This window comes from Augochlora pura, chromosome 1 (assembly GCF_028453695.1).
Source record: "Augochlora pura isolate Apur16 chromosome 1, APUR_v2.2.1, whole genome shotgun sequence".
Taxonomy (NCBI): domain Eukaryota; kingdom Metazoa; phylum Arthropoda; class Insecta; order Hymenoptera; family Halictidae; genus Augochlora; species Augochlora pura.
Window position 1 is genome coordinate 7,723,258 of NC_135772.1, and position 26,976 is coordinate 7,750,233.

The 26,976-nt window shown below is 34.5% G+C and overlaps 1 protein-coding gene across 2 annotated transcripts in view; it reads left to right on the forward strand.

Annotated features, from left to right (window-relative positions):
- Positions 1 to 26,976, forward strand: part of Acj6 (abnormal chemosensory protein 6) — a 76,079-nt gene that overhangs the window by 20,918 nt on the left and 28,185 nt on the right. For both annotated transcript variants that reach the window (XM_078193778.1, XM_078193860.1), the window contains exon 2: positions 25,282 to 25,338. In XM_078193778.1, coding sequence (XP_078049904.1) covers positions 25,282 to 25,338 — 57 coding nt within the window. The remainder of the gene's footprint in view (positions 1 to 25,281; positions 25,339 to 26,976) is intronic.

The following is a 26,976-nucleotide window of genomic DNA, read 5'->3' on the forward strand; positions in this document are numbered from 1 at the left end:
AAATACAGAAATTTCTCATCGACTTAAATCCATTTTTTATCCATTAGACGAGTCATCTAATGCGAGACCGTGCGCACATTTCGCGTTTAGGTACTAGAGAAACAATCACGGAACTACTCGAAGGGAACACCCCTCGTCAAAATCAAGAGTCTATTATTACGACCATATGTTTATGCCACGATTGTATCTTGACGAAGAGGGCGAAATGTGCTCGAGCCAAGCCAGGGGGTCAGAAGTACACCTGCTCGAACACGACAGCACATGTGCAGAAGCGAAATGCGTGGGCAAAGTAAACACCTACATCGGATATGTGTCACTACTCAAATAGAATAGAAGGCTTCGTCGTTTTATTGACAACTGCGCCGTGGACGAAACTCTTCGAATTAATCTTGCTGGACAACCCCGGTACACTTGTATTGCCGCCTTTCAGGCAAGTTGTTAGCTTGATCGATTTTATTTCCTGGTTTCGTCTTTTTTCGTTCACTTTTCGGCTCTGTTCGGCAAAGTGTTGACTCCACTATCTGAATATCCATCGCCCGATTGTTTAAACACTGTAAACACGTTTTCACTTTCGTCTTCACAGTTAAAAAAAATATAGGCGACCTTCCTATGACATGGTGATTACGTTTCTGAAACTTCTGGTATCATGCAGAGAACGAACAAGTATTTTACTTTCATACTAGTTAGAAATATGTTCAATAGAAATATCGTGATATCTACTATGGTACACCATGTGAGTCCGCAGCGAATCATTTTTATGGATGCATAGGAAATTGAACCTGCCGGTTTATAGAAAACTTTTTTTTTTAAATTTGAATAGTCTTTTCAAAAATAATATAGTAATTTGTAGTGCCGCTTCAGAGTCATCAATCGAGTGCCAAAGTTTAATAGAACAAAAGAACGTAATAAAATTTGCATTAACAATGTATCGAAGGATACGTAACTAATTTGTCATTCTATAACATCATATTTTATTTAATGGTTTCCTATAAATTCAAATAACGTTTTTCTACATATTTACATAAATGAATATGTGAAAAGCACAAGTTACATTTTTTCATTTGTTCATAACACCTTTGAATCGAACTAACTTCTAATGCTACATTTATCTTGTAGTTAATATATTATGATAGGAAAGTACTTAGTCACATCGGTAACATACGAAGGAAGCGCCCATTGGCGATGTAAAAATATATATAGACTCAAAAGTTAGTGTAGCTAGTAGGCTATACCCGGATACTTCTCACTAAAGAATTATTTCTTCAAATTATAGGTTTCCTGTTGCTTTATACTTCCGTATGGATACCCAGACTATAGCTAAGCAACTTGGCCTTGCGTTTGTGATCAAACACATGCGATTGCAACCGGTACTTGTTATTCCATATTATACTCGACTTTTATAAAAATCTTAATGAATATTTACATTGAATTGAGTAATCTTACATTGAAATTATTTATTCATTCTGCAAACATGCAGGTGAACGATGCGCATATGACCCTAAGATAGACCAAATATGAAATTTATATTCTTGTCAATATTTTATGAATGATCGAAATTTCGTTTAATGTAGAAAACATTTATTGTTAAGTACATTAAAACGCACAAATAGTCAACTCTTGATTGGCACTAGTCGTGACGAATATATTGATTAAAGACTGACACTATACAATACCATGTCATTTAGTAAAGGGATGATCGTATCCATCTGAAAGGTTTAACGCGATTCTGATAAGAGTTGAGCAAGAGGTAATCTGATTAATGATTCACGGACTCGTTAGTTGTTATAACTAATTTATAATAATTGAACGAGACATAAATCAGCAAAAGATAACTGATTTATATAATAATTATATAATAGATAATACTTATATTCGCTAATCATTAATCGAATTACTTTTTCCCAGGCCTGATCCGGACCATTATAAAACGTTTTTATTTACCACCTTATGGAGTCAAATTTATCGAGTTTAGAAAATGAATTTTGACTCTCCGTTGTATTTTTATTGTAATTGTTATATGCTTCCACATAGCAAGCTTAACACATTGTATGCGGGACACGTACTAGTACGTTTTCTGGCGATTGATAATTGAGCGCGGGTCACGTACTAGTACGGGTTAGTGTAACAACATGGTTTGTTTGTGGGTAAATATAAAATACAAAAAGTTGGTTAAAAAATTAAATAATTTTCGATCTATTGAGATTTAACTGAATAACTAAATTTACGCGCAAAACAACCGCTCCCGGTACAATTCCGCTGCAAAATGTTCCCGCACACAATGTGTCAACAACGTTGTATTATAGTGCAGTTTCCAAATATATACACTTGGATATTAATTGTTATATCGTTTAACGTATCAATAGTGTAAACTGTAGTGTAAAAACTGTAAATAAACAAAACTATAAACAAACTATAGTGTAGTATCCAAAGGTATAAATGTAGCTTTCCAGTAGGATCTATGCGACATCATTAATGTAAGTTTGTAGTCGAGTCACACACCATGATATCTATCAGATCCCGATCTCATAAATCACTGCCCGTAACTTGAAGTTAAAAGCATCGAGAAAGCGGGATACTATGACGCTTTATAAATGGAAGCCTCTCTTCTCCGGACAGTGGGAGATTCTTCTGAAAGAAAGTGGTTAAAGTGGCTACGTCCGCTGAAATTAGCATCATCCTTGGTTAAAGCAATATCGACCGAGAGACGTCTTCCGCGGCGTCTATTCTGCCAGCCCCGGGTTTCACCCCAGACCTTAATGAAATTATCGTCAGGCCGAATTTCGAGGACAAATCGACGTTTCAATTTTCTTAATGCGCTCATCTCCCCGGTGGGATATTGGCGTGTGGCCGCCCTTTATGTCCTCGAAAGATGTAGCCATGGGTCGTAAGGACACGTTTGCCTCCTCTCTCCCTCGTGCACATATTCTCTTTCTCTTCTCTCTCACGCCCTCTTCTCCCAGTTCCCTCTTTCTCTCTCTCTCTCTCTCTCTCTTTCGGCTGCCGAAATCCTCGTGCTATGAAAAGTTGCCGAGCACCATCGGACACCAGGACAAGCTACAGTTGGGTGTTACTGCCACGTGCCGGCGCGTGCCACTGCCACGTGACCAACTTGTTACCCACTGTTTGCTCTCATCCTTCCTTAAGTGCATTACTACCATTGCAATTACAGGCTCACTGAATTTCCGTGTCACTCGAATCATTTCCCCGACAACCCCGGTGTGTCCTGTTTGATTGCGATGCACCCTAATGGCTGTTTTGTCTTTCGCAAGTGGGTCAATAATCGTTTTAAAACTCGCCGATTTCGAGGATAAAGACGTTTCAGAATAGTCGCTGTCTTTTCACAATTCTACTGTTTTTCATGCTTCTCATTCTCTCTATTATAATCAGGAAAAGTAGGTCGACCTATCTAGTGAATGAATACTTAATCTCTTGCTCTATAGCAACGAGTCAGATTCGTTTTCAATACTGCATACATGATCTATCAATACGAATGTTATCCATTTCTTCAAATTCTAAAAAAAATTTAATTCCCCTGCTATCAATATCTAGGAATGAAATTTAATGGAGAGATATGAGAAACGAACATTATTTCGTTTTATCAGGGGTTATTCAGCAAGAAAAAGCGCCGATCAACATAGTTGTGGAAGAAGTGATAGTAATATAAATGGTTAAGCTACATGTTTGTTAAACTGTTTGTCTACGAATTGAAAACGAGCTATTTTGCCATTCAGTTTATATAGTACTTCTCTGATCGTAATTCTAGCATATTTAAAATAGGTATAGCTTTTTTAGGTGTGATATAAGAATTTGTATTTGCTGAAACTTCTAGTCGTATATCTGAATATAGAACACGACAGTCATGTTCTTGAAGTCATTTCTCCAAACACTACCTGCTGTATCAGATATATTTTTGCAAAAATAGATGTTTAATTTTATATTTTTTCTTTTAAAGTCAGCTATTTTCTTTAGGCCACTATATCTACGTGTAAAGAAACAATAATTCGGGAAACTTTTACAGCAATTAATGAGCAACATATGATTTAGAAATTTTGAAATAAAAATAACGTTTCCCTTTGATAAACACTATTTTAGGTTACTTAATTATGAGGAAAGCAAAGTGGCAATAAACATTTGATAAATGTTAAAACGTTTGCTATTATCACTCTATAAATGTATTGTACGGGCAGAATTGAAAGGCGCATTGAATACGGTTCCAATATTTTTCCTTGAATAGTTAGTCGGAAATTTAAACAATGGATTCTTTAAATTCTGTGCACCAGAGTATAATTCGTTTTCGCCTTGTTTGTTTTGTCGACAAAGATTCTTTTATGTGCAGTAAAAACAATGGGAAACATTAACAGAGACTACTATGCAGCGGATTTATAATATTATTTCAAATAAGTCGAAACTTTTGGAGAAAGTACAATAGCACTCGATGGCTTGTATACATTTATGAAAACGTTATTGTTAAAATAACGGTAAAATGTGACTTTTCCTGTAAAGGGTCAGATTTCTCAGTACCTGTCGTTAAATCTTAAAAATCTTAAAGACCCATCTAACGAATATTTATCAATCGTTATCAAATAGTTAGCAATGATTATTCAAACATGCTTTATAATCTCCTTTCAAGTAAGAATTAATTAAAAACTGTAGTAAGCCTAAATTTTTCGCTACTATACTGAGTTAATTTGGTTTCTAACAAAAGTTTTATTTAATTTATACAAATAACATGAATTCCGTATAACAAACCTTTACTAAATTTCCCATTTTATAAGTAACTTTAGCAAAGTCGGGATGAGAATCTTTTCTTGTCCACTAGAATACTTTTCATAACAGAAATAATACCATGTTACGTACGTAGATTGCTCCCAAAGTTTTTTCTTTCCTTCTTGAGGGTGTGCGCTAGGCCCACGTAGGCCCAGCCCACACTACCAAATTTTCCAGTTCAGCCACATATAAAAGGGCCAAGATTTTTCTTTTCATTGGGCAGTTTCAAGTCAAATCGCGACGCGAGACGTAGCAAGATCGAGCCGAGTTCTCCTTCGAGCAATAGTTAACCCCCCGCCGACTTGGTGCGTAAACCAGGGAGCGTGTCTTAGGACTATCGCGAATCTTACACTACACTTACACACTTGTAATAGACTGTACTTATTATATTATATTAATTTTACTTGCAATTCAGTGTACAAGTTATTCATTCCATTTCCCAGTTCGAGTCAGTTGTTGGTACGATCCCACAAAGATACACCTTTGTCGCTCGAGCTGTATCGATTAATCTTTCTTTTGAAGTTACGAGGCCAATTAGAATCAATCCGAAATCCCATTACCTTCTGAGTGGCGACCCCGTGATGAAACAAGCATCGACCAGTTCACGCATTCCTTTCTAAATATCCGCAAAACTCATTTACCTCCGGCAATGTGTGCAAACTGGCCCTCGGCTCGTAACAACCAAAACACTATTAATTCTAATTAGTATGCATCTATTATATAATTGTAACATGTAACTACAAAAGTATAGATAATACTAAAGCAAACCGTAAGAGGGAAGGTGTGGGGAAGTAAAAAACAGTAAAGATGAATTAGAATAATTTAAATAGTAAGTAAAATCCAAAGTATGATTCAACATTGTGTGTAACCGAAATTCTGGAGTCTGTGTCTTAACATTAACAATTCATGTTGGACCATAGAAGAGAGTGGAACATTTCACGGAGTTACAACAATCGGGACTTCTTAATCTGCCTGCGACAAAGTCGGAACGACGATTGGAAGATTCTATTTTAATAATTACCTTCGGCAACCGGGGGTTGGAAGTAGTTTCTGGCGTGTGGCAGCTGAGCCGTCGCTGGAGATCAGGAATACGGAAATGGGAAGATTGCGTCTGCGACGTTCTGTATACCTGAAGTGACGTGGAACATTGGCTTGAGAGGCAAAACGAATATCAGACAAAACCTGCCACATCAGCTACCACTCGAGCATATTGTATAGCAGGATCGCATGACAGAATATACGTGACATACAGCTTGTATACTATTTAAGTAATTACGTGTAAGGAACATGTTTTTATGTTTTTAATGTTTTTAAAAATTGTGAAATCAATAAAATTGTACTACTTAATCTTTTTTAACAGAGTAATACTGATTTTTAGTAATATTTCCTCATTAAAATTTAACATTGGACACATCTAGTTACGATGAAAACGAAGTTATAGAAGATAAGATACAAAGAGATCTTTACATCAATCAAAAGAAAAGCAAACAGGACATAATCTAACCACGAGAAGTACATAATTATAACATAATTATGTACTTCTCTACATGTACATAATTATAACATAATTATGTACTTCTCTACATGTACATAATTGTAACATAATTATAAGCACGAGCCTTACAATGCAATACGAATCATGTGTCATTCGCTAACATTGTTAAAGTGCTAAACACGCTAAATATACAATATCGTTATTGTTTGGAAGCATATGATTTCATTAACTCGTTTCAATTATGTTCATTGTCATTAATTTCATGTGCACCAGCGTACCACCATAATATTGTAGTGGCCACGCAGGATTTACGAGCAATCGAAATTTGGAGAACCAGTTGCAGTGTTTCGAGTTGTAATAAATAACCAAATGATATATGATTTTCGAATAAAATGGTTTTCTATAATATTCAAACTAAAAACTTCAATGTTATCTATTAAGCGTGGAACAGTGATTGACATTTTTTTAATGAAATACATGATACAATCTTGTCCGCACACTTCATGTGTTCTTTCCTAATAATTTGAAGGAAAACTGTATGAAATATAAATTAATGGAAAGATACCTCAAGAAAATAAAAGATAGTGCTTAAAGTCAATCAACTCATGAGGAAAATTCACTTTTCTTGTTGTTAAGAAACTAACCGAGAGATAATTTAATCTTTCAGAATTTAATTGTCAAAAATACTACAGGCGTTGGAAAATATGTTTATGAACAAGTGAAGTAGAAGAAGAATTGTTTGTTGACAATAAAGAATTTCTCGATATAGAAACTGTATTTGTATATTCCATGAACGAAAATTGATTGACTGAAAAGTAAAGTAAATTTACTATTGATACGAAAGATGAAGAGGTCGAAAATGTGCAGGTGACGGCACGGATGAAAGTAGAATAACAGAAAGATACGAACGAGAGTGAATGAAAGATAAGAAGAGACAAGGGAAAAGGAGAAATGAGAGAATTAGAGAAGACCATAAGTAGAAGAGGGTAATTTTACTGGTATGGATAGTGGCATAGATGGGGTTGCCGTCGCCATATACGACCGTTATTGTGGCCGCAGTAATGACGAGCCTGCGTGTTAACGAGATAGAACTGACGAGATAATCATTTCTTTATAATTAGCTGAGCTCTCGTCGTGTACTCTTTCCAGTCATTTTTTTGTTTTCACGCAATTTTACATTGTTTTCTCGACAGAGATGAACCGACCTAAAAAGCATAATTTAACTACACGTGCTAGTGCAGTCTGCCAATCTATACCAATTTTGGCATTAACATTTCAATCGCTAATTTACAAATATGCAAAAGATTAACCATACGTCCATTTTGAATATTTCCATTTTGTCCATTTTGTTAGCATGAAGGTGTTATCTACATATAACATCTTTGAAAAATTTTTTTTCCTAAAACTAACGTCTTTACTGTTAAATATGTAATTACAGTAGGTATGCCTGTGCAATAAAAAATGAGTAAAATATTGTATAATATTTTAATTATTAAATTTAAAGTTACTATTAATTTTAAGAAGAAACTTGAGTTAAATATTATATTCAATATTTTTATAAAATTGTCAGTATTTATAGTAACAGATCTGAAAATTAGTCTAGAATAAACTGAAATTATCTTCAGTTATAAAACTGGCTCCGCGGCGCTGTATTCAACGAGGTTTCAAGACGGGGAGTTCAATGCGATCAATGATTGAATAATTCAGAAATCGTTAAGTTACGAAACACATCATAACTCTTAAGCCGATAACGAAATACATCCTTTCGGCTGGGAAATCTACACCCATGCTTGTCAACTGCTATATGATGGATGAGAAACGATCGCACAAGAATATCACTCCATCACAGTTAAGAGCAATTCATTGCGGTTGCAGGCTCTTGTGTGAAATACAATTCTCCATGTAACAAATACGATTAAAGAATTCCATGATACACATACATATCAGCCTTATACACTTTATACACGGTACAGTGAACGTATTAAACACCAAAACAAGTTCTTATCGAATATTTATTTTTCAAATGTAAGATGATAAACTCAATTTATTTAGTTTATATAAGCGTCTGTCTCCTACTATATGCAGTAGCTTAAAAATGGCGATAAAGAATACTTGTTTTATTAACACGTTGACGCCGGCGCCGATATTCACGATTTTCTCTGTGAGTCGGCGCCCGAAATTTATAAAAATTAAATAATTATGTTAAGTTTATAATATTGAATTTCTATGTTTTTACTATTGTATATCTGTTTATAATGTTCAGATAAAATAACATAAACCTATTTTGTAGTATCTATTTTGTGAAATGCAAGCAAAATAAACAAATGTACGCAGCCCACGGGTCTGACACGTATGATCAAGCCGTCGTCAACGTGTTAATTAAAGACTGTGTTATTGTGTTACGAATTATCATTTTACGACATTGTTAAGCATAAGACTTTATTAACACATGTCAGTTAGGTTCATTGTCATTGCTTTCACCTGCACTAGCGTTCAACCATAATTCTGTCCCATAAAAACTTTCAATATATTAGAAGACTAACAAAACTGAAGTAAAAATATCACTCCCCAGATATACTAAAAAAAAACATTATTATAAATGTATTCGCGTACAATAAAACACAATTAAGCAACCGTGAATGGAAGAACTAAATTTACACGCAGCATACGCTCCCTTTTGATTCGTAAGATTCTTAAAACATTCGAAATCAATAGAAACCGTCTACAAGATCGAGTACGTTAGCAAAGAAACGTGAAATTCAAAGGGGAATCGTCGTCAACCATTAAACGTAGCCGCTTGAGATTCCCCGAGCGATCAGAGAACGATCTTTGTCACGAAACCAATTGGGAATCAAAGTTCTTCTTCGCAGGGTGACAACAGACACGGGCGAGTCAGCCTGGGACGTAGATCAACAGTTCCAGGATGCGTGGGAGTTTTATTTCGTTGGGTCTTACAAATTGTTAGTCCAGATCGGTATATGGTCGACAGAGGATAGGGGAATGGGTGAAGTTGAGCATGGCGGCTGAGTATAGTGTAGATGGTCTGGATCGATGAGAGAGAGCGGCTTGGTCTGATTGGCGGGGCTGCGGGGGCGGAACACCACGTAGCCAATGAGCGTGTCTATCCCTCGTGTCTATCCGGATACACGGTGGTAACGAAATCACTGATTTTTACGCTCGGCAACCGTCAATTTCGGCTTAACTGTAAATACCATAAAGCGAATCATCATGATTTATGGATCGTTCACGCGTCACCGTTCTACCACTCGATAAGAATTCGACGATTTCCAGCGACGCGTCACAGCCTTAAGCCAAACCGCAAATTATGCTGCACCGTGCTTGCGCGCAAATATATATCTTTTCTCGAAATGCTTCATTTCGAGTAATTTAGTACGTAATCTATTATTCTTTCTTGTTTAATTGTTTCTCATTGTACATCAGAATGTTCATTTAAGTAGGACGTTATTAGATATTGCAGTCTTGTCAACATTTAACCATTTCACGATAAATGTCGGTATAATGGCGACATCGGGATTTTAGATTATATCTCAAAAGTCGCGACGGTGTAATTTTATTATGTTCATAACAGAAGATCAAGATACATTATATAATAATTTATACATTATATAAAATGTTCTCATCCAAGGGGTAACAGTTTGATTCTGAAAATAGTAATACAGTTACCTTGTAGTGCAATTTATTGAGTAAAGTATACTATCAAAATTGTCCTAATTGCTTCATATATTTCATAAACTGCCAGTGAGTTTTTGAGAATTGTAAATATTAAGTATGTAATACTAAGTAAGGACGAAAGATATTAATGACTTAACTTGCAGTGTTACTCATTTAATTGCGTTTTGTACTATCTTCATGCATCCATTTTATGGTTTATTTCATGCATTCATTATTACTCGGTGTACCTGCGTCTTCGTTAATAATTTCGTGAACGTAATTTATTTACATGTTAGAATATCAAAATTCAGTTCGTTGTTCAATTGGTTGAATTCACTTCCACTATATTGTATTTTCCTACATCACCTTCAACTGGTCTGGGAGACAAATAAATTCATTTTTTTTTGTAAACCACAAAATAATTTATAGAATTTATAGTCCATGTATTGAGATACGTATTTATGGGGATCTTGAAGGCCATCAAATTCATAAATAATTTATTTAGCATGTCCATAAAGAGAAAACATATTTCTTCCAATGCAGTTTCTAATTCAACAGCTATACTCGTGTAGTTCGAAATACAGTAGCAGCTAAGTATGATTAAAGAATATTTTAATTGTAAAGATTCTACGTTGAAAATAACTAATGTTAAAAATAAAACTGAAAGAACAATTGGGCTATTCCACAACTGATTGCACTTTTGAGTGCATAAATTTTGCTTCGGCATATTGTTTAAACTCTAGGAGCTCTGAGTGTTGTAAGATTACAGAAAATCATAACTCGAGCAGTATGACGACGGCAGTATACACGACGGTTTAACCTCTGTCGGGATATTGCTACGTATGTGTACGTTTAATTTTCTTAAAATTATGATTATTCTAAGTGTAAAGAAAATTAGAATCAGTTGAAAAACTATTCGCTACAGAATCCCTCAGCAATACCAAAATAACCTCAACGAATGAAATGAGATGGATGATAAATAAAAAAGAAACAATTAAATAGATTGTTCTCTACTATAAAAATTCATTCATGAAGAGGTTAAAGTTTTATTATGAAAATAGAATACATGACTTTGTTAAATTCTACAGAACAATAGAAATTTCTTCTGTAGTATTCTTTAATGGTTTATTCAATACCACGTAAATTTCGTGTAAATTTCGTGTAAATTTCGTGCTGGATACAAAAGTAATAATTGCCAAAGTTACAAAAAGTTCAGAATTCCAAACTACTCCAAAACAAATTACAAAATACCGATAAAACCAATTCAGAATAATTGTTTCAGACATAAACAAAAACAGACTTATCTGCCATAGTTCTCCGTTTGCGGGCTTTGTTCGATTTTAGATAGCAACTCGTATAATGGTGCATCGACGAAAGTAATCCAGTGTTTTTGCATTTTGTATTACTGAGTCGTGTAAAATTGTACATTAGTGGAAAACGAAAGTACCACAACATATTTGTGGTGAATCATTATGACAAAATTAGAATATTTAATCTGCCGTATAGGCGCGAGTTCAAGAAGGGTCGCGCGTCCCCGATTCTCGGTACCATCCGCGGTATGATCTGGTCACGTAGGCCCAGTCCCCACTACCAAATTTTCTAGTTCAGCTGCGTATAAAAGGACTAAGATTTTTCTTCTCATCGGGCAGTTTCAAGTAAAAATCGCGACGCGAGACGGGACAGTTTTCAAATCAAATTGCGACGCGAGACGGGGCAGTTTTCAAATCAAATCGCGACGCGAGACGTAGCAAGATCGAGCCGAGTTCTCCTTCGAGCAATAGTTAACCCCCCGCCGACTTGGTGCGTAAACCAGGGAGCGTGTCTTAGGACTATCGCGAATCTTACACTACACTTACACACTTGTAATGAACTGAAGTTGTTAGATTATATTAGTTTTAATTGCAATTCAGTGTACAAGTTATTTCATTCCATTTCCCAGTTCGAGTCAGTTGTTGGTAACGATCGCACAAAGATACACCTTTGCTGCTCGAGGTGTATCAATTAATATTTCTTTTTTAGTTATGAGACAAAATTAGATCAATCCAGAACTCATTTACCTTCGGCCACGTGTGCAACTGGCCCTCGGCTCGTAACACGGTCCTTATGAAAGCGGTCCGAACTTCGGCAAAGTTGTGAGCGGCAACGTAGTCTATTAAAGCTTTAAGGGATACTTATAGGTAACGTAAGGCAGTAACTTAAGTAGTGTAAATAACTTGGAGATATAGTGCCGTAATAAACCCGGCCGGGTCGTAAAGATAGGTTTGGTTTCGGTGGTCAACAAAGGACACTTATGATTGTAGGATAATGGCATCCCGTTCAGGACTATGCGAAGGATACTTTTTCGAAATTAGTTCCCTTTCGGACCAGTTCTGGAACTGTTCGAAATACATGTAAAGACGTTCCCGAGTTTGGGGACCCTGGCTGGCCCGGATCAACAGAGCCAGCCACTGTTTATGATCCCGTTGGGTTTACTACCTCGCCATAGAAAGAGGAAGGCAAGATGGAGACACTAAGAAAAAATTCTATTAGAACGTTACACATTGTGATGGTATGTTTATAAATTATATTAGACATAATACCGGTATTTTTCCATCAAAGTGCGGTAAAAGAATGTTCGAAGTTACCGAAGAAAATACGAAGAGGACGCTGCTTCTTGATACACGATGATGTTGCACACATGGTGCAAGTGTTCGCATATATTCAATGTGTAAACAATGTGTGTAACAACCTGATCATCTACAGCACACTATACATAAATCCGATATTGATGAATTCTATCGTGGATTTTGTTTACAATAATTCTTAATGAAATGAAATATGAAGTTCGTTTCCTTATCATGGACAGTTTTCTTTTATTTCGTATATCTCATCGTCTTTAATTATTGGCTTCTATACGGCGCTTCTAGCGTTGTTACAGCGAAAGGAACGAAATGATAATAACTTTATATACAAGTTATGCCTAATAAGATTAACTTCATTTATTATTAAAAAACATGTAATCATAATCGAAAGAAATGGAAAAACAGCTACAAAATACATAAGGAAGATACAAGCTGTCAAAAGTGATTGCTTGATTGTAGTGCGTCTCTTCTTTTGCTTACTAATTCAAAGCAATAAAATATAAGGAGTATTATTAATCTGTTTAAATTGCAAGAAATTAATAAATTGGAATCTCGAAACAGAAACCTGAGCACAACTCCTGGCTTAACTCCAACTAGACCACCGAAACTGACTTCTGACCCCAAGTCCAGGTAGTTTTATTATACTTGTAATATCATATTTTCATCGACAATTCGTTTTATTTTTATACAATAATTCAACAAGAGGTCACGTAGAATCTTAAAATTTATCAAGTTTAATCCATGAACAAGTGCCTCAACCGTGTACAAAGTTCACGATTTCAATGCTAGATTTCGAGCGTCTCGTGATGGATAACAATTATGATACTGCAACCATAGAACGCGGCTTCGCATCGATTCGAACGATAATTGTTGTATACCTTGTATTATTGACCATTGCATTAGCATGGTATTATCAAATTACGCACGAGAAAAGATAAATCAGTCTAATGACAAATCATAGGCAAACAAAATCAATTCCACGACGCGTTCCTTCCACTGTACACAACAAATAATTAATTCGTAGAACGATTTAGCGCTGATGATAAATTGAGAATATAAAAATCGTTTCAACGAACAAATTAAAAAATAAATAGTAACTGTAGTAGCAAATATTTTGTAATTACGTTTAATGTATACTTGACTGAATTTCAGTGTCAGAAATAATTGCTAAAACTGTTCCATTTATAAACGAAAGTATAAGCATTAATTAAATTGCATTTAACGATGGAAATTGTCAAACGCTGTAACATCACCATGTCTATGAATTTATCCACTCTTTTATTTGCCGGAATTCTTCTAAGATACTTAAAGGTGGAATAGCCTATTTGCATTATTAAAGCGGTAATGAATTATCCAAGAGAAGTGTTTTAATTCTCCTGAGATGCCTGAAGGTAGATAGCTGCCATACATTATTAAGGCAATAATATATTATTGAAGAAAACACAGCGAAGCATAAGCCAAGCACAAAATATAGGTACATGCCTGAATAAAACGTTGGTAGGAACATTGTACAGGATGTCTGTACTCAAATAAATTACCTGAACATAATTTTTGTTTTGAATTATCCTGGACATTGGTTGTTAAAATAATGGAACAGGGGTAGCGTAATAAAATAACTTTTTTAGCTACCACGTCTTTCGAATGAAAGAGAAGCTGTGTGCCAGGACATTAGAGATTCTGAAAATTAGAGTAATTCGTTTTGCAGCATGAATAAGCAGAAAACGATGTTCCTCTGGAGACGTAATCATATTCTGCATTAAAAGCAAAGAATCACTCAGTAAAGAGTTGATGGAAACCTGGTAGAGAGCGTCTATGAATCAGAATACTACATTACGAAATTTCATAAATTCTCTTTATGTTAGCTTTCTTAGATGTTTCGCGCTTCGTCAAGACCCCTGTTTCTCATTTGAAACAGTAATGACTTCAGCGAATATGACGGGAAAAATAACAAAACGTTCGACAAATTCAAGATCAACAACCACTCATTAAATATATAATAAAATTGAGGATTTATCGATTTTTAAACTAATTCAAGAACTGCGTAACTGATCGAATTATTATGAAATAAAATATACTAATATCTTTCATTGCACAGTAAATACTAAATATACTAAATATACTAAAGTATACTAATATCTTTCATGAACACAATAAATGTTTTTATAACAAGTATTTCTATATTTCAAATATTTAAATTGCGTGTAATTTTTTAATATATAATTTGTCTCGGCTTCGTTTTGATAATCACTCGCATTTTATTGCATTTGTAGTTTTACACGTTGCAATCCAATGCATATATTTCAACGCATTTATTTTCTGTATATGTCCAGAGTGATAATAATTAGGAAACAATCATTCGCATGTGGACAAAAATGAGAATGTCAGAATTGAAGACGGGAAACAGGACCAAGCGATGTTTAGAATGGTTCAAACGAATCTGTTGAATAATGGAGAATGGTAGACAGTTACTGCAAGGGAGCAACTGTCTCCGATTATAACAAAAGTGAAGGGGCGTAGCTCACAGCTCATTTGTTATTAACTAGCGTAGTGGAACCTTGAAGTGCAGAAAGACTTGGAACACGACTTCACACTTTGACTCGCAACCTTTGGTAAATTTAGTTAATTACCAGACAAACTTCCGTGAAGAACTTTCTCTCGTCTGTTTCCTGATCTATTCAATCTCTCTCTCTCTCTCTCTCTCTCTCTCTCTCTTTCTCTCCCCCCTCTCTCTCTCCTTCTTTTCTAAAAAAGGATTCCAATTTAATTCTTATTATCTATACCTGGTTTTATTAATTTCCGTGCAATTTTGAATTCTATATTTGCTAACTTCAAATTTTGCATTTATATGCATTTACTTGTATAATATATACATATACTACCAGAAATTCAGGCATGCAGTTTAATAGTGGATGAGCGACTGCTAATCACGTGTTCTGAAATTAACTTTTCCTAAGGATTCCTATTTTATTATGAGCGTATTGAATTAATCAATAAATCAACTCGATTTTTCTGTGATTTCAATTATTGTTCAGCAAATTTTGGAAGCATCTATATGAATTGTTGCCAGAATTATTTATAAATCATGTAATTTAATTATAAAGTTACACTGAATATAACAAAAATATTTCAGTTTTACAATTACGAAATTTAATAGTATATAACTGTTTCTAACTATTCTTGTGCATATCATAGGGGACAGCGATATATAAATTAAAATAACTTTTGTATATTCTAGGTATAACTTGTAAAACTCCAACAGCTTATTTGATGATTCTTTATATATATATGTATGTCTAAAAATATAGTGTAGAAAAAGTACTTGTAAGAGTCGAAACAAAAAGATAGCTTGTTGGAGAAATAATAATTAATAAGATAACTAATGATAGAGCTGTGTCCGTATTTTTCTTATATATACAACTTACGCCCCAGCGAAGCATTGATAAGACGTTATTAATTCTGAATAATACGCGAGAGTCAATTCGAAAGTCTGATATTTCCCTGCTACAATACTATTCACCTCACTAGATTATTTCCAGTATTGGATTTCAATTACTTCCTACCTACACATCATTTTAACAAATAATAAAATAACAGACGCAATTTCTGTGCACAAAGAAGGGCATTAAAGTTGTACATACATTGTACAATTATGCGTGTCCTATACATTTAAGCAAAAATACCCTTTCATAAAGATAATTATAAAGATGATTACCCTTTCATAATCCTTGAAATAATATGTAACGAAGAAATATTTTTCAGAGTCCATCTATTCAATATTGTTTGATGTAGCTCTATCTAATACGGAAGGGGAGTATTAATTTTTAGAAAAATGTTTCTTATATTCGGACAATCATCTAACATAGTCAAAAGAAGATGTCAGAATTGTTAGATCGATGAATGAATATCGCAATGCGTTCTCAATGTTAATTATAAATCAGACATGCGATTCTCGATTTATTAGTTGTTCAGTTCATGTCCAATACCCATGTTGCAATAGTTCGTTGTACGTACTTATCATTTACTATCTTTTCATATTTAATATATAATGTAATTTTAAATATTCACTCCGCATGAATTTCTGTCTAGTACAAACGAGGGTTAGAACTGATAAAATTATAAATACTCGAACGGCGGACTTTTTGATCAAAATATAACTCGATAAGAAGGTCATTTATATATTTATTTAGTAATTTTTCTTAACATAGCTTTCAGGATACGCCTACGAAACACATTACATTTTCTATAGATTTTAATGAAACATATAAAAATATCAATTCACTATCCTAAACTAAACTAGCCAAGGAACAATATTTGAATCCTGTATTCAAATGACTGTCATTTTTTATAAATATTATTTAACAGTGATCACAAGCATAGAGATAATTATGAAATAAAATAACTGAAGTAATAAATGATATAATTATGAAATAAGATACAAAATAAAATGCTGTTTACATAGGTATGTACTTCGAAAACGTCGTTTCGAGTGCGCCTAAATTTGGATGGTACATATATAAATGGTTGTATAAGTGTATAGATTTCGAATATTTCGGGCAGTTACTGTAATATATATGTATAATCGAACATACTGCATCTATGTATGTATGTATACGAAGGCGGAACGGGTATATCGCGCACCGCGGTGCGGTGGCAACGTCGACGATGGCGTCGGCTGCCGATCGATCGCCGAAACGATCGACCGCGTCCCGTATAATTCCGCGAAGCGGAGTTTTGCGGTTGATTTACAATCGGTCGGGTGCAGCTTCCCTGATAATCAAACGAGAGTTTCCGATTGGATTTGTACGATGCGCGTACGCTTGTGTCCCTATATCCGGCGAACGGCGCGGAACGGTGCAGAGCGGTGCGGTGCAACGCGTGCATGCACCGGTTACGCCGAATCGAGGATACCAAGGAAAATCAATTAGCCGGGCAAACTGTTTCGACTGCGGCTGTTTGCCCGCCCGAGAGTCGGCAATGTATTTCGTCTCGAAGCTAGGATACGTGTCCCGAGCACAGAGCGCGCGCGGTTGCGTGTGCATACACCATGCTGTGCCCTTTATATTTCCAACCAATGCACTATTGCGCTGGGAACGTTACCGCTCGTAACAGTGCAACGCCGCGTCGCCGCGTCCTTGTAATAGTGACGTTTTCCTGAATGCGTCTGATTACAAGCATGCAGACACTTGCACGTGAATCCGAGCTACGAGAATTTCATATTGTTCGGCAAATTGAAATGCTCGTAATATCGCCGGGAAAATGCGACGCAATGATGATTACACGGCAAGCGTGCTTGGAACTGAGAATGTAGGATCTGACGTGGAAACGACTGTAATTTTACACTGCGCAACAAAATGATAGGACATCCCAAAATTTTTCGTGTTTCTCAAAACCAATAATGCATAGAAAGGTTTTGCATGTAGTTGTATAAACAGTACCCCTTCTTTATTAACACGTGAGAAAACAGCCACAAATTATGTTTTTTTACAGGAATTATATCTGTATATGTAAAAGACGAGTACGACAAAATGATAGGACACGTGCAGAAAAAATATGATTTATATTTCATTTTAATGTTTTATTTAATTTTGATAATGTGTGCATATTCCTTTCTTTTCTAGAACTGCTAACATTCTCCTAGGTAGTGGTTTATTTAACCAATTGTTTTAAATAACTACGCGAAATTGCGACCAACCTTCTTCAACCGCGGCTTTCAACTCTTCAATTGAATTAAATTGTCTACATTTTCTGTAGACGTTACGAGATAACTATCCCCAGACATTTTCAATAATATTCAAATCTGGCGATCTCGCCGGCCAAGGTAAAAGTTGAATATTATTTGATTGAAAATATTGTTTTATCGCTTTGGCCGTATGCACTGATGTATTATCTTGCTGAAAGATGAACGCATCTCCACTAATTCGTTCCTGATTTGCTGCAATTTCTTCAACAATTAGTTTTATATAATCAACGCTTTTTAATTTCGGTTCCTCTTTAAGGTCATGAAAATAATACGACCAACCATCTGTTCCATTGAGAGCAAATCTTTTTTCATCGGTAAAAAGCACTTTCTTCCACTTCTTCTTCCATCTAATGTGCTCTTTGGCAAACACCAATCGATCAGCTATATGTTTCTTTGTTAAGGGCAGCTTTCTCTGAATTATTTTACGTTTTATATGATCAGATTGTTGTAATATACGTTGTACATTTCTTACATTGGTCTCTATTGCTGCTTCCTGCGCTATTTGACGTGCTGTCAGGGTGGAATTTCTCGCAATTCGTAATATTTTCCGAGCACCACGATCATTCACAGCGCGCGGTCCACCTTTGCTTTCCTTTTTACCGTAATTCTCGGGGTCTTTTAAAAAGTTTCTAATTAGATTTCGACTTCTCCCTATTAATTTCGATATTTTACAAATGCTTGCATCGTTTTTTAAATTTAAAATAATTTTTTCTCGGTTTTATTTAATTCGGTACCACGGTCCATTTTGAAAGATGTAAGCTAATATTTTTAAATATCTAATTACTTAATCTTTATTATTCACTGCTGATTGTTGAAAAATAAACTATCTAAATATTCTTTGATGTTAGTCTTTCAACAGGCGCTTTGCTACTGACTTCTCTGTTACTACTGTCCTATCATTTTGTCGCACCCGGTTTTCACATAAGCAGATATACAATAATTCTTGGAAAACCACGTAAACAGTGACCGCTATTTCGTGTATTATTGAAATAAGGATACTGTTTATACAGCTACATGCAAAACCTTTCTATAAATTATTGATTTTGAGAAACACGAAAAATTCTGGGGTGTCCTATCATTTTGTCGCGCAGTGTATGACATCAGAGCTGTGGGTTTGGAAGATGCATCGCTTTCACGTTCAGCATTACTTCGTTATGTTTTCATTTATGATAGATTGGGAAATGTTTTAATATATTTTGATGATTTTGATCTTTTGGAGAAGGAAAGGGGAAAGCAGCCGAATGGTTCGAGAATTTAGAGAACGAAATAAGCGAAATGAAAGAGAATAATTATTAGTATGATATTGAATGGTTTGCAGTGCAATGTAAACCGCGTCCATTCCCTGGCCTTTGGACTGGAATTAACAATAAATATACAAAGCGAACCGAAAATCTAGAATCTGCTGGATGAAAGCGACAGATTTGCACAATTTCAATCTAACAATTTTCAGTCATATTGTTTTCAAGAAAACTGAGTTGGACAGTGCGTTCAATTCGCGTGGTTTGTAGTATCACGAGAAGTAGAAGTGATATGTTATATTCAGACGCGTCACTTGTTTCCTATTCAATGCTATTATTTTGTCAACACAATTTCTTTTGAAAACGGAACTCCGAGTGAGAAAAAGGTTATTACTTTTTAGACTCATTTTTGCACGTGGAATCACTATTCTAACGATTGTATGACGATATTCGATACATCCTGTATAACATCTACTTTTATGAGTACGTGTTACTTCGTGTCTAGTGTTCTTTATTGACTTTTAACTGGTAGTGACTGTTTTTTGAATTTCGCAAATTCTCTCTCTCTCTCTCTCACACACACACACACACACACACACTCCCTTCTAGCATACCTACTACACGGTTTCGCTTTATCACGGTTACAGAATTGAGAAGACCTCCAATTCAACACGACATTTCCATCAGAAGAAGTGTATAGATCAAGAGAGGACTTCATAAATATAACACTCTGCGCGATGGTAAACATAGTTTCGGTAAAGATGGCAAGCTAAACTATTTACAATAGTATGAAATGGATATTATAAGATTCGCACTCAATTTGAAAGTAAATTATAGGCAGTTTACACAAAAGAAAATCTTCGGTTTTTGAAGTTATAAAAACAGGCATTGTTTTTGCATATTCACATATATGCAAAATATTATATGGTCACGTAAAATAATCGGATAGTAGAAAATTAATTCACTCACGCGTTGGTAAAGAGCAAAGTTACGTCAATAGTTCGTTAAATCTTAGTTGACTAACACTTGCGAAATTAAATGAATTTTATTTTATACAATATACGATACGAAAGTAATTTCAATTTCAACTATCACTTGTAATCATAAATTGATCTTACCATAATGCTCTTATTAACAAGTACACAATTTCATTGTACCATTAAAATAAATGTTAATACTGTACATTCCAAATACTTACCTCTTACTTCATTAAGTGAATTTACGTTGAGGGAGATCAGGTTATGACAAAATCCGTCTTAATCTGAATTAAGGACTGTATTTAAAATTATTCTACTGAAGATAATTAATATCTAACTTACGAATAAAAAGATTCAAATATTAGGAACTGTCCAGGAATGAAAAATAAGAAATTTTAATTGTCTCATATGTCTTATGAGCCAACAAAGATGAATAAGTTGAAAACTCAATTTCACTATCGACTCAGTTTATCAACTTATAAATTAAATATTTGATTAAGCTTTAGTTTTGGATGCTGTACAAATGTAAGCATACGTAATTTTAAGAAATCAATACACCTACTCATCAATTATCCTAAAACCTATAATGCGAAATAAAATCTACAACTTGTCTCAAAAATGACTACCTATGAACTTTTTCCTTCGGACAAATTTTCTCCGAGGTATCGTGGATGAGTTATTCACGGAAAACATTGACCAATGAAAAGCGAACTCTACTGATGCGAGACGACTGTATCAACGAACCGACAAAACCCTGTTCCGCTCATTGGCTGAGTCGCTTCACGTTGACAGTAATCGCCTCTCATTGACCGATGGGTCAATGCTTTTTCTTAATTACTCGTTAACGATGTCTCGGAGAAAATGTTTGTAAAAGAAAAGATTGTTTGAAATAACCTTAGACATCTTCCATTTTCAGATTATTACAGACATCTTTTGGTCACCCTGTATATTGGAAGATAGAATAGACCTCCTCGATGTCATGCATATAGATTTTACTGAATTCACAATCTTATGTTTTGTGGTTGCTATAAATATATAAAATATGCCGTTCATTTTTAAACTACGCGATTAATTAATGAATGTTTCACTAATGTTAAGACATTATTCCTTCAGCGATATGGCGGAATTCTGCAATGCACTCGAGATGTTCAAAGCATTATAGTATGAGCATTGATTTTACCAGTGCTGAATAATGACGAATTCGCAACACAGACTGCTCGTGCCTATGTGTGTGCACACGTCTTCGATGTTACCCGAGCTTTGTATTTACAGCCGATGTACTGTGCACAGCTTGCAGCAAAGCACATACAATCTGTCTATACGCGCGTCTACATAAATACATACACGCCTGCACAGCGTTGATTGCAGGCACACAATCAAAACTGGAGTTGGATGCACACAACTGTACATAACCTGTACATAGGGATCAGGCTGGCATTGATATGTCGTTGAAAATTGACGAAACAATATTTTTTGATGCTGCGATTACAAATGTACGAATGCATACAGATCCATTGCGGAGCTGTGTACATCCGATTGAATAATTACCGAGCTGTAATTTTGGATTTCACTTCCCGATGTATAAAACAATGTTTCGAATATAAGTTAGGGAATAACGAACCTACACTACGGTGCCGTTATACAAATTGGTGTTCTTGAATCTGGAAACTGCTGTTTCTCGATAAATGTTCAACAGGGCTGAATGTTTTTAATAATCCCTCATTTTGTTAACTTTGTGAAAGTATATGTCATCGTACTATGCGCAATTGGATTTTAAAGAATATCGTATTATACATATCTCGTATTATGAACACGTAAAAATAGTGAAATTAATCCTGTAAATATTGGGAAGGAAACTACTTATGCGGTTCGTAAATTATTAATATTAATTTTTTTATAAATTCTCTTTAAATATAAATATACGAGGAATTGTGAATTATCACGGGCAAACTAAAATAATCGCGATAAATGTACGTGGTGAAAAAGAGTATGAAACTATACCGATGGATATAATACATGTTACATTAAAGATCTATAGCTTTGGTTGTTAAAACTACAGAGAAATGTGTGAAATTGCTACAGGTCGATTTTACCTGAAGTACAAGTAATAAAACGATTTCGGATTTTATGCATTTGTCACAAAAATAAATAGCCGCAATTTGTAAAGTCAGAAATATTAAATAAAAATAAAAACTTGTCTGTAAGTAAAGAGTAAAATAAAAATTTGTCTGTATCTGTTGAAATAAATATAAATTGCTTAATATTTCTAATTTCCCAAGTTGCATTATTTTTGTGACAAATGCATAAAATCCGAAACCTTTTTGTTCCTTCAGGTAGAATCGACCTGTAACAGTTTTACACATTTCTCTGTAGTTTTAGCGAGCAGAGTGATCGATCTTTTCATTTGACTAAAAACAGGTACAGACAAAAGTGATTTAACGGAATATTGTAAATGTAGAGCAACTGCACAGTGTGTGACACTTAAAACAGGCAACCTGAATATCTTTTCTACATGATTATGAAGAATACTATATAGAACATTGAGAAATGTCATTTACGAATTTTTCAAACATCGATAGTTGACAAATTACATAAGAAACTGAGGAATATGATTGAGTGCTTTAGTTGGAACACCCTATACATGTATCAAATAATTATAAAACAGTTATACTGCAAGAATTTGCAGACACAACTAAATCTACGAAAAATTGTCCGTATTATGTCATATTTTAATTTTATTTCATCAAATCCTGCATAGTAAATGGCGCGTAACAAAATTTGTCGTTTATGTAATGGATCACAGATGGTGAGACTTTTCAAACGGCAATGTACACACTTTGATTTCAGAGCACTAGTTTAAAAGATTGTGAGCGCAAACAAGTTAACGAAGACAATAATGTAAATTACTCATATTAGTCGAGGCTTGTATAACTGTCATCGGTACCTATCAGACATAAAATTGGTCGACACTTTAATGCGAATGATATTGAATTACCTAGTTCTGCTGGATCCTAAAATGACTCATTTAATTTGTGATGCCGGCGTCGCGACGCCGGAGTGGCCCGGTTCTGTCAATCTTAGTGGCGCGTTTTAAATATACATGTCACGCGATTGCTGAGAATAAAATATGCAGGACAGATGAATATTAAGCCCTGTTGACAGATAAACTGCAACGATATGCACAGTTTTCTGTCCGATTGAATGCGCTTCGCCTCATAGATCATTAGTTTGTCTGCAAGAGTTTGTCACACTCTCAGTCTTTTCTTCCGTTTATTCATTACAACTTAAATAAGATTACATGTTTCAATCTTCATATTTCAATTCTTTAATTTTGCTTTTCCACATTTCATGCTTGCATACCGTGTATATCTGATTTACGTTCGTGACGAGCATCCAGTGCGAATACTTACCAAATTATTAATTTTTGTATGAAGATAAAGCTACCTTCATAAGAATTCTATTTGGTAAATTACTATTATATGTAAACAGATAAACGATAAGTAGTAACTATTAAAATTACTTTTCTTAGCGACCCTATCTTGCGATCTTCCTCTCTATATAATTCTGAGGTTAATGGTACATCGACCCCCATAATTTATTTGCCAAAAGCAATCAGCCCTAACCTTACCCATGTTGTTAACTGACCCTTAGATTATTATAACATCGCATAAAATCTACGCCTCCTAATTTTGAGTATAGTATTACAAAATATTAGGTCACCGCAATGTTTAAATATTAGAATAACACATATTTAGTTTTATTATGGTTTAATTAAAGGTTAAAATGACACGTCTGATTGCATCTAGAAAGATTTAAAACTCAAATGAATTTAATTTTTAGTGTCGCTATGTTTTAAAAAATGTAAATCGAATTTTGATGTATTTCTTGCACAAGAGATTTCTTAAAATGAAAACTTCGACGGAGAGACTAAGAAGCCAAAATACATATAGTATCATAATTTCTTTCGAATATTTCACATTTCAACTGTAATTTGAGTTTATTCTTTTTACTGAACGTGAAGATGGAAAACCTTCGAGGGAATATCAGTTAGCGACTTCACGAGTAATTAACATTTATGACGCCTAGTCTAGACGGATCGTCGGAATTAAATCGTGACGTTAGAAAATTTGACTAGCTTTCCATTTCTGATTTGGCTCGCAAGTTCTCGACACTTATCGCTGCGAGTTCAACGACATTTCGAACAAGAAGTCGACGAACGTATTCAAACATAGAATTGCTTTATGCAATACATAGGTCCGTCGAGCCGGTTACATTTACCGACATATTTTTAACAGTTTCATTAATATTCTGGTCTCGAATTTTCAGAAATGAGTTACTCTTATTATAGTGCATTACTATCAAATTGTGTAAAATCGGTATAGATGCAAAAACTATTTTTGAAAGTTTAGTCAAAACTCAGCAGCGGATACCAGTGGATAATTACATTTTTGTAATTTGAAATATTACAAAAAAATATTTCAAGAATATTGTTAAAAGCAACGTGAAAGATATCGACCTGTTATATATATATTATATATAACAATATATAATAAAACATTTATAAATTACAAATCTTTGTATTCAAATTACGCTACATTCGAGTATTCGCGAAACTTTTAGACAAATAATCGCAGTTCTCAATAGATTCAATTGTAATTATTTAGTTTATTTGTTTGTGTATTTCGATGATATTAATTAGGCGATGTTTCAAACGTTAGATATGTATAAATAAAGTAAAACATTTAAAAATCATAATGTTTTTGTTTTACAGAGTCGTATATTGGAAGATGCTTCCATTATGTGCAATTCCTGGTCCCCGAGACATAACGTAAGTATGAGCCAATATCAATTTTTACTCGTAGTTTCAAATAAGAAATTTATGAGTAGATACTCGGTAACTCGTAAACTCCTTTGTGATGGATATAAATATTTAAAAAGTTATGACATACAGAATTGATCGAAATGTAATATCATAATGTCAATCCATTGTAATTTCCATTTACTAAAACTGTTCGTACAGAATGGAAATTTTCTTTCAATTGTTTACCAATTAATCTTTTCCAATTTTTGTATAAACATTTTCCTACTACATAATACGATATAAATGGCATTGTTTCTGTTTAATCACTTGGTTTTTCTACTCTTGCCGATCAGTGCGTTTGTAAGAAGCAAAAGCTGTGGAGATTATAGGAAATAGTATAAATAATCTAGGGTGCATTATTAAAACAATAAAAGTAGAAACAAAAGCGTAGAAACTAGATGAACGAAGGGAAAGAGAATAGAGCAGCGAACTCTGTTGCTTTATAGGAAATGTTCCATAATATTTATGGTTTACGAAGCCACGTAGTAATGGCGGCTTGGCTAACATAAACTCGCTAACTCGTGGTTACGATTATGGTTAGTAGTAAATTGATTATTAAGATGTACGATGAGGTGATGGCAGATAGTTTGTTTGCTATAAAAAGGGCCATGCGTCGCTTACAGTTTCCGCAAATGCAGCAAACATTGCAACTGCTTTAAAACATACATGGTCGCTGTACGCGACATTGTTGGTATTACAACTAAACTACGATTCTTTATGCAACTTTTACGGTCCATCTACAATTGATGAAGTCTAAATGAAAGCTGCTGTGTTTAAAATGCGCTACAAAAAATCTTGACTGTGCTGTGTTTACAGACTTCAATTTACTGTTAGTCAACAGCCTATAATATCCAGTTTAATTACAACAGGCTATTTCTTCAAATAAATAAACACATAGCATTCTTGAGTATTATTAAAACAAAGTACTATTTTGAAATACACCTGCTGCTAGATAAGGCTTTCGAGATGGCATGCTCAGTTATCGAGCGACCAATAAAGCGCACTAAATGTCAAAGATTAGATTGCAGATACAGTATGGAAAACTAATAATTCTTTTGTTCCTCCTAATCGTTTGCAAGTAAAAATGTCCAGAATTCACGAATCACTTATCACACGTCGTTATTTAAACATAATGCATGTCTTTCACACTAAAGAATGATATTAGGTTTAATGTGATGTTTTCAATTGTCGGAAACGACGAGAAAATTATTTGAAACAGTATAATTAGTACAATAAATTTTCCCCAACTGTCTTTCAGCTTGTAAACAAAAATGGACAATTTGGGAAGATGTGATACGATTATTCGAGCTCTGCAAATCGTTTTTATCGTTCTTGACAATCGACGATTATAAAAAAGCGTCGCGAGACTCCAATAATTGTATCTCCACTTCCCAAATTGTCCATTTTTGTTTACAAGCTGAAAAACGGTTGGGGTACATTTACTATAGTAATTTCTTTGTAGCATCGTCAATTTATACGAACGTTTCAATGCAACATTCACAGCATTTTATATACCGCTTAGTGTCACGTCTAGTTAATTAAGCTGTTTCAAGCACACTACTCGTCATTCCTGACAGTATTTTCAATTAATTCGATGAATATAGG